The 14,398-nt window shown below is 49.6% G+C and overlaps 1 protein-coding gene across 5 annotated transcripts in view; it reads left to right on the plus strand.

Annotated features, from left to right (window-relative positions):
* The window catches only part of CUX2 (cut like homeobox 2), a 317,720-nt gene extending 307,142 nt beyond the window's left edge, over nucleotides 1–10,578 (plus strand). For all 5 annotated transcript variants that reach the window (XM_031001066.3, XM_055359054.1, XM_055359051.2 and 2 more), the window contains 2 exons: nucleotides 1,791–2,064; nucleotides 7,550–10,578. In XM_031001066.3, coding sequence (XP_030856926.1) covers nucleotides 1,791–2,064; nucleotides 7,550–8,351 — 1,076 coding nt within the window. In that variant the 3' untranslated portion in view covers nucleotides 8,352–10,578. The remainder of the gene's footprint in view (nucleotides 1–1,790; nucleotides 2,065–7,549) is intronic.
* Nucleotides 10,579–14,398: the final 3,820 nt, after the last annotated feature.

The raw sequence follows: 14,398 nt of genomic DNA on the forward strand, positions 1-14,398 counted from the left end.
GAGAGCAGCCTAGCCAACATGGTGAAACCCCATCTGTATTAAAAATACAAAAATTAGCTGGGCATGGTGATGCATGCCTGTAATCCTAGCTACCTGGGAGGCTGAGGCAGGAGAACCGCTTGAACCTGGGAGGTGGAGGTTGCAGTGAGCCAAGAGGATCATGCCACTGCACTCCAACCTGGGCGACAGAGCGAGACTCCATCTAAAAAAAAATTGCATTTTCAGAGCCACAAAGCATTGCTGTGAGGATTAAGTAAGACCCTCATACCTTACTTCTTTCATTCTGAAGTGGGCTTTTTTCTCCCCAACATCTTCATGATCTGTGGTCAAGATGCACCATGCAGTCAGTAAGTCATTTAAATTACTGTCCCTACCTATTGCCCACCGAAGGCTGTTCAGAAATTCAGGGATGCTTCTGACAATCTAGAGGATATTGTAGGCTAGGTGTGGTGGCTCATACCTGTAATCTCAGCACTTTGGAAGGCCAAGGTGGGAGGGTTGCTTGAGGCCAAGAGTTTGAGACCAGCCTGGGCAACAGAGTGAGATTCTAACTCTTATGTAAAAAATAAAGTTTCCTCTTCAAAGACTTTCCTCCCCATTTAATTAGGAAAATAGTAACTTCTCTTAGAAGCAAAATTTATTCAAAGACCTGTGCTAACATTCTTAAATATCTGCTAGCCGTGATAAAGACATCAATGTACTTTACGTTCTTAGCTCCCACGATTTAGCCTAAATATTTGCCTTGGCATGCTTATAGTGGTCCAAGCAAGCATTAGGTCATAGCCTGTTCCTCTTCCTTATTTAAAGGTGTTTTTACCTTTCTCAACTTTTTCCAGAAGTTACTTCCTCCTTCCTTTGTTCTCCTCTGCCTTTACCTCTTTTAAAAAGTTCTAAGTTGCTAGCCAATCATGACAAATACAGCATGCGAAGTCCTGTTCCAGCCAGTGGAAACCGGACACAGCAGTAGGGTGGAAGCATCAGGTTATAAATGACCCTGTCTCCTTTGTTCGGTGTACTCTCGTGGCAAAACTGCTGGCGAGCGTACCCTTTCTACAGAAAGTATAAAAATGGCCTCACTGAGTAAATTAAATTTATGTTCAAGTGCTATTTCTTTACGGCACCAGGGAACAAGCATTTCAAACACTCTACAAAACGATGAGCCAGGCATAGTGGCGTGCACCTGTAGTCCCACCTACTCAGGAGGCTGAGGCAGAAGGATCGCTTGAGCCCAGGAGTTCAAGGTTGCAATGACTTGTGATTGTGCTACTGCATTCCAGCCTGGGTGACAGAGAGAGACCCCATCTCTATAAAAAAAATTAAAAATTAGCCAGGGGTGGTGGTTCACACCTGTAATCCCAGCTACTTGGGAGGCTGAGGCAGGAGGATTGCCTGAACCTAGTTGGTTGAAGCTACAGTGAGCCATGACTGCACCCCTGTACTCCAGCCTGGGTGACAGCGTGAGACCTTGTCTCTACAAAAACAGAGAGAATACTGTAGAGCACCCTGTTTCAAGTGCTTCCTATGCGTGAGGAATGCTCCTGAGTCTTCTCTCATGCCAGGGCTCCCGGGCTGGCGAGGTCAGGCTAGCATCTTGTGGTGGGGATTGGGGGTTGGGAGATGCAGAAGGAGAGTGAGGAGGGAGAAAGGCTGGGGGGCGGGCCTCTAAGCTTAGGGCATGATGGCCTCCGAGTGGGCCTGACAGATGCACTCCCACCGTGGAACTCCTGCTGGCCAGGAACTTTTGGGGTGGGGACACCACCTCTCAGCCCTCCCTCTCTTCCTGGCCCCAGCCTACCTGAAACGTCGCTATGGCCTCATCAGCACCGGCTCAGACAGTGAGTCCCCAGCCACGCGCTCAGAGTGCCCCAGCCCCTGCCTGCAGCCCCAGGACCTGAGCCTCCTGCAGATCAAGAAGCCCCGGGTGGTGCTGGCACCCGAGGAGAAGGAGGCACTGCGGAAGGCCTATCAGCTGGAACCCTACCCCTCGCAGCAGACCATCGAGCTCCTCTCCTTCCAGCTCAACCTCAAGACCAACACCGTCATCAACTGGTTCCACAACTACAGGTGGGACTATGGGGGCGTACCCACAGGCGGGTGGCAGAATCCAGGTGGGACCCCTTCCCCATCCCAGGGCCTGGAGGGAGCCCCACATGGCCTCTGGGAGATGGGAGACCCCATCACATAGGCACTTAGATATAGAACACAGGCCCAAGTGCAGTGGTTCATGCCTGTAATCCCAGCACTTTGGGAGGCCAAGGTGGGAGGATCACTTAAGCCCAGGAGTTTGAGACCAGCCCTGGCAACATAGGGAGACCTCGTCTCTACAAAAAAAACTACAAAAATTAGTTGTGTGCGGTGGCATACACCTGTAGTCCCAGCTACTTGGGAGGCCGAAGTGAGAGGGTCACTTAAGCCCAGGAGGCGGAGGCTGCAGTGAGCCAAAATCATACCACTACACTCCAGCCTGGGCGACAGAGTGAGACTCCATCTCAAAAAAAAAAAAAAAAAAAAAAAAAAAATTTTTAAACACAGGCAAATGTGGAAGAAATCCCAGCTCCATCACTTTCAGCTGTGGAGCCTTCTTCACTTCCCTGAGCCTCAGTCTTCTAACCTGTAAAATGGGGTGGACAGTAGCAGGATCTACTTCATAGAGTTGCACAGAGGATTTGATAGACTAACATAGTTACATAAAATACCTAGCATGTAGGCCAGGCACAGTGGCTCACACCTGTAATCCCAACACTTTGGGAGGCCGACGTGGGCAGATCACCTGAGGTCAGGAGTTCGAGATCAGCCTGGGAAACATAATGAAACCCCATCTCTTTGAAACATACAAAAATTAGCTGGACGTGGTGGTGCATGCCTATAGTGTCAACTACTTGGGAGGGTGAGGCGGGAGACTCATTTGAACCCAGGAGGCGGAGGTTGCAGTGAGCCGAGATTGTGCCACTGTACTCCAGCCTGGGCAACAGAGTGAGACTATCTCAAAAAAAAAAAAAAAAAAAAAATACCCAGCACATAGTATGTGGTGGGTATTGATATGATTATTGTCATTATTTTTATTATTATTTCACCCTGTTTGCCTTGCGTCTGCCTCAAAGAAGGGACAGGGAAGGGTATTGGGGGTACAGGCCTGAGGAACCCTGACTATTCATTGAGCCTCAGGGTGGATCCCTGATTTGGGGCTCCTGGCCCCTCCTACCCCTGAAACCAAAAGAAAAACCCCCTGGTATCCTCTTCAGGCTCCACCACCTCAGAGAGTGGGTGATTCCTACTTCAATGGCTGCTTCTTTCCATAGCTCTTCCCACTCTTCACTCCCTGGCCTCACAAGTCACTGGCCTGAAGTAGGTTGAGCTTCCTAGGAGTTTAGTCCCAGGGCTGGCTCTGAGGAGACCCCTGTAAAGAACACTTGGGGGGACTTCAAGAACCATCTCTGAGGAACACCCCCCGCCCCACCCCTGCCAAGCTTCCTGAGCAGGAAAAGTCTCTGGTGCCCACATGGTACCAGAGAAGAAAATCCACCCATCCATTCCAGAGGGAGAGAATGTCTCTTGATCCCCAAGGAATCAAGGAAAGAGGAGATTGGTGGGAGGAGCAACTCAGCATCTCCTCTCTCCTGGGCACCAGGGTCCTATAGACCTGAGTCCATACCCTCTCTCAGTCTCCAATCCCCCCACAAGTCATTTTACTTCTCCACGTCTCACCCTTATTTTACAGATGAGGAACCTAATACCTATCCCGCAATGCTTGATTGTAGATCAAATGAAATAACTCTGGGTATAAACGCATTGTAAAATATGATTTTGACCGGGCGCAGTGGCTCACACCTGTAATCGCAGCACTTTGGGAGGCCGAGGCAGGCGGATCTCCTGAGGTCAGGAGCTCAAGACCAGCCTCGCCAAAATGATGAAACCCCGTCTCTACTAAAAATACAAAAGTTAGCCAGGCAGGGGCTTGTAATGCCAGCTACTCAGGAGGCTGAGGCACGAGAATCACTTGAACCCAGGAGGTGGAGGTTGCTTTGAGCCGAGATCACACCACTGCACTCCAGCCTGGGTGACAGAGCGAGACTCTGTCTCAAACAGATAAATAAATAAAATAAAATATGGTTTATCATCTGGCTCAGAGCAGAGCCTACCAAATAACAAATGACATAGGTCCTTAAAGCCTGCTCATTTCCTTCCCTCCCTGGGGGATATGGGGACATCTTCTCTCTGATTCCCCACAGGAACTGAGCACTCCGTTATTATCCAACATATTCATTCAACAAACATTTCTAATGTATGCATAGTGAATCAATCCCTGCCCTTAAGGATCTTACAGTCATAAAACAGAACATTTCACTATAATCTAATAAATGCTGTGAAACAGGAGGGAACAAGGGGCCAAGGGAAAAGGGAATTCTGCCTGGGGAGGACTTTACAGAAGTGGTATTTGAGATGGGTTTTGAGGGATGAATAGGAGTTTGCACAAAGGAGAAGAGAGAATTCCACTCTCAAAAGAACTCTCAAAGGGTTATAATTACAGAAGAACACATTATTTCGTTTGGTAAATGTTTACTGAGCATCTACTCTGTACCAGACGCCACAGAAAACAAGACAAAGTCCCTCCCCATCGAAGCTCTTCCCACTGGAGGGAGCTGAGGGAGGTGGGGGAGAGCTCTGGAAGGTGGGCAAGGTCACCTTTTTGGAGGGATTGGGGACTGAGAGACGGTACGGACTAGGTGACCCCTCACAGTTCCTCCAGGCCCAGGATCCTGGGATGGGGCCCCACAGGACCTGAGCAGGGAGGCAGGGGCAAGAAAATATAAGCCAGACTGCTAGGTTCAGAGCCTTGCGACCATGCCAGTTCCTGTGCCCTCTCAGCCTGGTCTCCTTTATCAGTGCAAATCAGACTAGTGTATCATAATGAGATTATTATATTAGGTTGGTGCAAAAGTAATTGCAGTTTTTGCCACTTTTGTTTCTTTTTTTGTTTAGTAGAGATGGGGTTTTGCCATGTTGGCCAGGGTAGTCTAGAACTCCTGACCTCAAGTGATCCACCTGCCTTGGCCTCCCAAAGTGCTGGTATTACAGGCATGAGCCACCACGCCCAGCTGGTTTTTGCCATTTTTTAAAAAATGTTTCTTGATCCATTTTAAAGGATTTGCCATTTTTTAAAAAAACGGTTTTGCCATTAAAATAAAAAGTCACAAAAGGTCAGGCGCAGTGACTCACGCCTGTAATCCCAGCACTTTGGGAGGCCGAGGCAGGAAGATCGCGAAGTCAAGAGATCGAGACCATCCTGGCCAACGTGGTGAAACCCTGTCTCTACTAAAAATACAAAAATTAGCATGGTGACGTGCACCTGTAGTCCCAGCTACTCCCGAGGCTGAGTCAGGAGAATCACTTGAACCCGGGAGGCGGAGGTTGCAGTGAGCCGAGATCGTGCCCCCACTGCACTCCAGCCTGGCAACAAAGTGAGACTCCATCTCAAAGAAAAAAAAAAAAAAAAAAAAAGGCCGGGCACAGTGGCTCACACCTGTAATCCCAGCACTTTGGGAGGCCAAGGCGGGTGGATCACGAGGTCAGGAGATCGAGACCATCCTGGCTAACACGGTAAAACCCCTTCTCTAATAAAAAACAAAAAATTAGCCAGGCATGGTGGCGGGCGCCTGTAGTCCCAGCTACTCGGGAGGCTGAGGCAGGAGAATGGCATAAACCTGGGAGCTTGCAGTGAGCCAAGATCGCGCCACTGCACCCCAGCCTGGGCGACAGAGCGAGACTCCGTCTCAAAAAAAAAAAAAAGTTTCACGAAAAAGAAAAAAAAAAGGCAGAAAATGCAATTACTTTTGCACCAACCTAACAGAAAATGAAATAAACAGGCTGGGTGCAGTGGCTCACACCTGTAATCCCAACACTTTGGGAGGCCGAGGCTGGTGGATTGCTTGAGGTCAGGAGTTCAAAACCAGCCTGACCAACATGGTGAAACCCCGTCTCTACTAAAAATACAAAAATCAGCATGGTGACGTGTGCCTGTAGTCCCAGCTACTCGGGAGGCTGAGTCAGGTTAATCACTTGAACCCGGGAGGCAGAGGTTGCAGTGAGCCGAGATCGTGCCCCCACTGCACTCCGCCTGGCAACAAAGTGAGACTCCATCTCAAAAAAAAAAAAAAAAAGAAAAAAAAGGCAGAAAATGCAATTACTTTTGCACCAACCTAACAGAAAATGAAATAAACAGGCTGGGTGCGGTGGCTCACACCTGTAATCCCAACACTTTGGGAGGCTGAGGCTGGTGGATTGCTTGAGGTCAGGAGTTCAAAACCAGCCTGACCAACATGGTGAAACCCTGCCTCTACTAAAAATACAAAAATTAGCCTGGCATGATGGCGCCCACCAGTAATCCCAGTTGCTCGGGAAGCTGAGGCAGTAGAATAGGTTGAACCCGGGAGGCAGAGGTTGCAGTGAGCCGTGATTGCACCACTGCACTCCAGCCTGGGCAACAGAGCAAGACTCCATCTCAAAAAAAAAAAAAAAGAAAAGAAAACCGCAAAAAGTGCTTAGCCTAGTGCCCAACACATGACAAGCGCCCATTATTATTATGTTTGTAACTATATAGTTGCTAATAGTCTATATTAGTGTACTTTATTGTTAACATAAATGGCCAGGGAGCCACAGCATTGAAGGTGCTGAGGAAACAGAAACCCCTGTTGCTCTATGACCTTGGACAAGTTACTTAAAATTTCTTGACTTCATTTGCTGTAAGAAAATAATTGGGTCCAGGCCCAGTGGCTCAAGCCTGTGATCCCAGCACCTGGGGAGGCCAAGGTGGGTGGATCACCTGAGGTCTGGAGTTCAAGTCAGCCTGGCCAACATAGCAAAACACTATCTCTACTAAAAATACAAAAATTAGCCAGGCATTGTGGCACATGCCTATAATCCCAGCTACTCAGGAGGCTGAGGCAGGAGAATTGCTTGAACCCAGGAGGCAGAGGTTGCAGTGAGCCGAGATCGCACCACTGCACTGCAGCCTGGGTGACAGAGTGAGACTCTGTCTCAAAAAAAAGAGATAAAATTAATCATAATCATTTATTTGATTTAGCCCAATATAAACATTATTAATGAGATCTTTCACTTTGTTTTGTATTAAGCCTAAGAACTGGTGTGTATTGTACCCTTACAGCACATGTCAATGTGGACTAGCCTCATGTCAAGCACTCAAGAGCCATGTATGGCCAGTAACTGCTGTGTTGGCCAGCACAGGTCTAGATCATGAGCTTTGGGATTCAGTAGTCGTGTGTTCAAGTCTCGGTTCTGCCACTTACTAGCTGTGTGACCTGGGACAAGTCACTTAACATCTCTGAGCCTTGTTTCCTGTGAAGTGGAGATAATAATAGCGCCCACCTTGTGGTGTTGTTGAGAAGACTTAATAAGATGGTGCAAGTATGGAGGCTTAGTGCCTAGAGAGCCCCAGGGCAGTGGGTGGGACCAAAATGCCATGTATGCAGATGGAGTCCAGGGTTTGGGAGTCCCCTGTCCAGCCCCAGGCTCACCGCCGTCTCTGCCCCAGGTCCCGGATGCGCCGGGAGATGTTGGTGGAGGGGACCCAGGATGAGCCAGACCTTGATCCAAGTGGGGGTCCTGCAATCCTACCGCCAGGCCACTCCCACCCAGACCCCACCCCGCAGAGCCCTGACTCTGAGACTGAGGACCAGAAGCCAACCGTGAAGGAACTGGAGCTTCAGGAGGGCCCTGAGGAGAACAGCACACCCCTGACCACCCAGGACAAGGCCCAAGTGAGGATCAAGCAGGAACAGATGGAGGAGGACGCCGAGGAAGAGGCAGGCAGCCAGCCCCAGGACTTAGGGGAGCTGGACAAAGGCCAAGGTCCCCCCAAAGAGGAGCATCCCGACCCTCCGGGTAATGATGGACTCCCAAAAGTGGCTCCCGGGTCCCTCCTTCCAGGTGGATCCACCCCAGACTGTCCCTCACTTCATCCCCAACAGGAGAGTGAGGCCGAGGAGCGACTTCACCCGGACCCTTTAAGTTTTAAGTCAGCCTCAGAGTCCTCACGCTGCAGCCTGGAGGTGTCACTGAACTCGCCCTCGGCCGCCTCCTCACCAGGCCTCATGATGTCTGTGTCACCTGTCCCCTCCTCCTCAGCTCCCATCTCCCCATCCCCACCTGGCGCCCCCCCTGCCAAAGTGCCGAGTGCCAGCCCCACTGCTGACATGGCTGGAGCCTTGCACCCCAGTGCCAAGGTGAACCCCAACTTGCAGCGGCGGCATGAGAAGATGGCCAATCTGAACAGCATCATTTACCGACTAGAGCGGGCTGCCAATCGGGAGGAGGCCCTGGAGTGGGAGTTCTGAAGGCAGGGTGAGGGGGCAAGGGACATACCCTGGTAACTACCTTCCTTCTCGCACTTACTCTCCTCAACAGGATGGGGTAAGGGAGGGAGGAACTCAACCATCAAAATGTGGACAGCAATGTTATGCCGTTTACGTTTTTTGTTGTAATCCTAGTTCTATGAAGCTGTGTGAGCAGGTGGGTCAAATGCCATTGCCTCCACTTTTCTGCACCCCCCTGCCCCCTTCACCCTGAACCCTCTGCAGGAGGCAGAAGCAAAATGGCACCACATATTCACCTGAAAACTCCAAACTCTTTTAGAAAAATAAATAAATATTTATAGACCTCTTTTAGATATTTTAATAAAGGATCCTTTGGAATTTATCCCAGCTGATGCTGTTTTGATATTACAGAGAGTTATAAAATCAGGATGCTGTCACAACTGTTGCGAAGTATACACTGAAGTTGTGTCGTTTTTGCCACTAGATGAGATTAAAAGAAGACAATTATTCAAAGCCATCACAAAACACTATAAGACTGACCAAAATTTAGATAACCTTTGAACCGCGATTTTTTTTCCACATCTGTCTGTGAGACACAGCGCAATGCTACTGCCCTTCCAGAAACTGTGCTAAAAAGAGAAAGTCCAAAAGACTCTAAACGAAAACCTCGATGCCGTTGAGGATGTGTTTCATTCTGGTGGTCTGTTTTGCAAGCTTGATAACAGAATGTCCGTGCCATTGTAAATGTTGTAGAGATGTGGGCTGTGGCCCAACCGTCCTATACGAGATGTAGCATGGTACAGAACAAACTGCTTACACAGGTCTCACTAGTTAGAAACCTGTGGGCCATGGAGGTCAGACATCCATCTTGTCCATCTATAGGCAAGAAGTGTTTCCAGATCCTTTGGAAAGGTGGGCATGGGGCAGGTGCTTGGAGAGTGGCGTTTGAGCCAGAGCGACCCCATTTCCCATGTGAACCATAGGCACAACCCAAGAAGTTTCCCCACTTGTAGGAGTGTGGGTATTCCAGAGCAAGACTGTGGCCGCCATCTTACCCTCTTGGTGTTTTCCAAAAGTGACAGTGTTGGTCATCCCATGACCACTGAAGCTTAGTAACCAGCGCCAAAAAGTAGATTCATCAAACTAGAGACCCCAGCTCCCCTTCTCGCCATCTTCTTTCTCAAGTTGACCGTAGTGCTGTTTCTGGAAGGCATCTGCAACTCCAAGTCCATGCAGAACTCTGGAAGGCCAAGTTCATCGCAGCATGTTCACCATATCCCAGCCTCCAAATCTATCCTCCTACCTTCCAACGCATGACCTGTTGGGGAGCAGAGACTTAACCCCCAACTCAGAGGAGCCCTTCCTCCAGTGTCTTTGGCATGGTTTCTAGGGTGAGAGTTCCCAATTTGGATGGAACGGCCACCATATTGGCTATTGAATCTCTCTCCCTTGTTTTTATTACGTTTCCTTTTTCAAACTGTCCATGGGAAGGCTGAATTGAGTGACTCCCCAGAATGAAGATGAGAAGGTGAATATAATCAATGCCGATGTAATGCCAGCGGGTGAGATGGCCGATGGAGGTTTCAAAGATGTAGCTAGCATTTTGAAACCATATGGGCAAAACCCAGCAACCAGAAGGGGACAGATAAGGACCGTTCCAGAAATCCCAACTCTCACACCCAGCCCAGGCTGCAGTCTCCACACCAAACAGTCAACAAAACACAAACCCTGAAGGAAAACCTTTTCCATACACCCAGGCTATGCATTGAAGAGTTTTCCACTGTATACATTTTTATCCAGATGAAGGTATTTTTATATTTTGACAATAGGAAACAGTGACCAATTTTCAGAGTAATCAAATCTGGAACAAATGAAACATCTTTTAGCCACCACCACCCTGTTGCAATTAAGACAACCGTGGGGGAACACACCACTTTTTACTGTTGAAACCAACACAACGTTGAAATCCAGGCTTATACGCAGACTCCGATTCCTAGAGAACTAAATTTGGCTTTAGTGTGACGGGATTTGATTAAGCACTTAGTATAGTCTTTTGAACACGGAAATCCTGTTGTACTTAAAGCTAGCGGACCCGTGAACAACTTTGTCAGGTTCACTTCCTATAACGGTTAAAAAAAAACACACACACATACACAAACCGTTTCTATGAGAGATTGATGAACTTTGTTTAAAATTTTAAAAGAACATGTTCTGTAAACGAGTCGCTAAATACAGAATTGTATAATAATTCTGGGTGTCTTGCTTCTTTGTTCTAGGGCTAGGAGTATAAACTGGAGGTCAGATCTGGCCCTCAGAGATGTTTTACAAAATGGTATTTTCTAAAACTAGTTTTTAAGGCACAATGGCTCACACCTATAATCCCAGTGCTTTGGGAGGCCAAGGTGGGAGGATTGCCTGAGCCCGGGAATTTGAGGCTGCAGTGAGCTATGATTGCCACTGCACTCCAGCATAGACAACAGAGAGAGACCCTGTCTCTAAAAAAAAAAAAAAAAAAAAAAAAAATGTAAGCCTGGTTTCTAAATTGCCAACATTGGCTGGGCATGGTGGCTGAGGCCTGTAATCTCAGCACTTTAGGAGGCCAAGGTGGGAGGATCACTTGAGGCCAGGAGTTTGAGACCATCCTGAGCAACACGGTGAGAACCTCCTCTCTAAAAAAAAAAAAGGCCAACATTTAATGGGCATGTCCCATTAAAAAGCATGATTATGAGCTTCTCCAGGAAATAGTCAAGATCTTGGCCACACTGGGCCCACGTTCCAATGTGACAATAGCCAGATGAGGGCTGGCTGCCTTTAGATGGGGCACATGCCCATGATTTGCTTCAGCCCTCAACTGTGCAACCTGCCTGGGCCTTGTGGGCATCTGGGTTGGCAAGTGTGCCTTGTGGACCAGCCTGCAGCAGGGTAGAAGCTGCTCAGACTCCAGGGCCTGGTATGAGGAGTCAAAACTGCACTCTACCCCTAAACCAGCAAGTGAACCAGCTTGCAAGCTGTGCCCACCTCTGTACAGTGTGTGAGTGGTTAGTGCCCCCAGTCCCGATGGGAAAATGCCAAGAGGGGCTTCCTGTTGACCAACATAGCATCACACCTTTCCTAGTTGTATAACTGGGGCCTCGGTTTCCTCATCTGCAAAATGGGGGTATCACAGCAGCCAACTCAGAAGGTCATTGTGAAGAATATACATGCATATGCATATGCGTAAAACTGCATGGCAGTAAGAACTCGATAACTAAATACAAAAATTAGCCAAGCATGGTGGTGGGCACCTGTAGTCCCAGCTACTCGGGAGGCTGAGGCGCGAGAATTGCTTAAACCCATGAGGCAGAGGCTGTAGTGAGCCATTGCACCACTGCATTCCAGCCTGGATGGGCAGAGTGAGACTTTTTTTTTTTTTTTTTTTGAGATGGAGTCTCGCTTTGTCGCCTAGGCTGGAGTGCAGTGGCGAGATCTCAGCTCACTGCAAGCTCCGCCTCCCGGGTTCACGCCATTCTCCTGCCTCAGCCTCCCTCGTAGCTGGGACTACAGGCGCCCGCCACCACCGCCGGCTAATTTTTTGTATTTTGTTTAGTAGAGATGGAGTTTCACCATGTTAGGCAGGATGGTCTCGATCTCCTGACCTCGTGATCCACCCACCTCGGCCTCCCAAAGTGCTGGGATTACAGGTGTGAGCCACCACGCCCGGCCAAGTGAGACTATTAAAAAAAAAAATGCCAGGCGCAGTGGCTCACATCTGTAATCCCAGCACTTTGGGAGGCCAAGGCAGGTGGATCATGAGGTCAGGAGTTCGAGACCAGCCTGGCCAACATGGTGAAACCCCATCTCTACTAAAAATACAAAAATTAGCTGGGCGTGGTGGTGTGCACCTATAATCCCAGCTACTCAGGAGGCTGAGACAGGAGAATCGCTTGAACCCAGGAGGTGGAGGTTACAGTGAGCCAAGATCGTGCCACTGCACTCTAGCTTGGGCGACAGAGCAAGACTCTATCTCAAAGGAAAAAAAGAAAAAACTCGGTAACTATTAGTTATTGTTATTGTAAGTAGGGGGTAGGTTCTTCCAGCCTATGATAGTGAGTCTCTGTGCATCAGGCTGCAGGAGGGGTTTTTTTGTGACCTATGATATCAGGAGAGTCCCTGAAGTGGCACTAAACATTACTCACCCATGAGCCCAGCCATGTGGCTGTCCCAAGACAGCCCTTTTCCCTTTGTCTGGAAATCTTCCAATTGCCCGAGTTTTTCCGTATATCCTTGCAGGGAGCGTTAAACAATTACCCCCGTCTCGGTTAGGATAACTAATTGCTCCAAGCCCAGCAGGACAGCCCACTGGGATGCCTGGGCACCCCTCATGGAGTGGTGGGAGTGGGAGGTGGCAGGTCAGGGCCCAGGCCCCCATCAGCCCTGGAGCTCCTGAGTCAGCCCATTGCATGTGACATTTCAGGCGAATGGATGGCCTGTCCTCAGAGCTGGGGAGGAAGATGGGAGTCAAGAGCTGAATGGCCTGGTTTCAACTCTGGCCCCACCTCTTAGAGCTGTGTGACCTTGGGCAAATGCCTAAACTACACAGTGCCTCAGTTTCCCAGTCATGAAGTGGAGGCAGTAGGAATGGCATCTTGCTCACAAGGTGGTTGTAAAGATTCAAATTAAACAAAACCAAAGAATACCCTTTCAGACCCTCAGTTCATTCACAGCTCTTGAGAAGGTTGGAGGTCAGAAACCCCCAGGGTGTGGCCCCCTGTGGGACCAGGCTGGCGGGAGTGGAGTCTGGCACCACGCAAGCCACCTGAGAACCCGAGGGAGCAGGTGCCTGTGGGCTTCAGGGACTGAAGCATGTTCTGGGTCATCAGCTTTGGTGTTGACAGGGTGTCTGCCACCACTGCCCTGGAGTGAAACAGGCAGCAACAGCGCAGCAAAATGTGGAATTCTGCACTGGGGGGCTGCGGGAAAGTGGAGGGGCTAGAGAGCAATGAGAAGGCCAGGACAGCCCCCAGGAGGAGGCGGGTTTGGATCGGGGCACAGAGGAGAGTGGAGAGCCCAGCTGGGGGCCATTGGGCAACTGTTCATCAGCTGCTACGTATTTATTGAGTACCTACTGTCTGCTCAATGCTATAAGCATTTATTGAGTACCTATTTTGTGCTCAGAGCTTGGATGGAGGAAACACAGGAGGCCATGAAGGTACAAGTAGTGGGGTCCAGGAAGGCTTCCTGGAGGACGGGGCATCCCAACTGATGCCTGAAAGATGACAAGAGTTAGAAAGGAGAAGTAGAGGAGGAGTGCAGAAGGAACCATAGGCAGGAGGTGGAACTGGGATAAGAACCTGGAAGGAAGAAGCCCAAAGGAGACTGGAAGTTGAGGTAGGGCAGTGGGGAGGAAGAGGGATGGAGCCAAATTGTGAAGCACCTTGGGGCATGGCAGGAAATATGCCTTTCTCCTGAGGGCACTGGGGAGCCATGGAAGGTGTGAGGCAGGGGGTTGCTGTGGTCAGTCTAGCACTTTGAGGAGGTTGGGAGGTCCCATCTGCCTGGGTAGAAGGCACACCAGAGCACTGAGGGCAGGCCCTGAGCCTCAGGCCTCCGTGCACTCCTCCCTCCTAGTTTAGCAATTCCCACTGAGCAGGCATCCCCACCTCCTAGAAAATGCACAAAACCAAGCCCTCCCTAGCTGACTGGCCCTTGATGTGGTTGGTCATTCTGAAGCCCTACCTCCCCACAGCCAAGGCTTCAAGTTGTGCCACTGTGGAAACCAGGCTGCCTTTGCAGGTACCTGGGACGCTGAATGCACTCCCAATCCCAAGAGCAGGGGGCCTGGGGCAGGGAACATCACCCAGATAGGCCAGCCAGGTGACCTTAACAATGGTGACTCCTCACCCCAGGTCTGTTTCCCTGCCTGCACACAATGAGAGGGAGAAACAGTTAAGCTCTTTGCTGATCTGTGACCTTCTCCAGCCTCCTAGGGTATAGCTGTGAAAGTACAGGCTTTGAACTTAGCCTGGCCTGGGTTTGAATCTCCACTATCAGGTAATTCTAGAGCCCTTCCATGAAACTTAGTTTCCTTA

This window comes from Gorilla gorilla, chromosome 10 (genome assembly GCF_029281585.2).
Source record: "Gorilla gorilla gorilla isolate KB3781 chromosome 10, NHGRI_mGorGor1-v2.1_pri, whole genome shotgun sequence".
Lineage (NCBI taxonomy): Eukaryota > Metazoa > Chordata > Mammalia > Primates > Hominidae > Gorilla > Gorilla gorilla.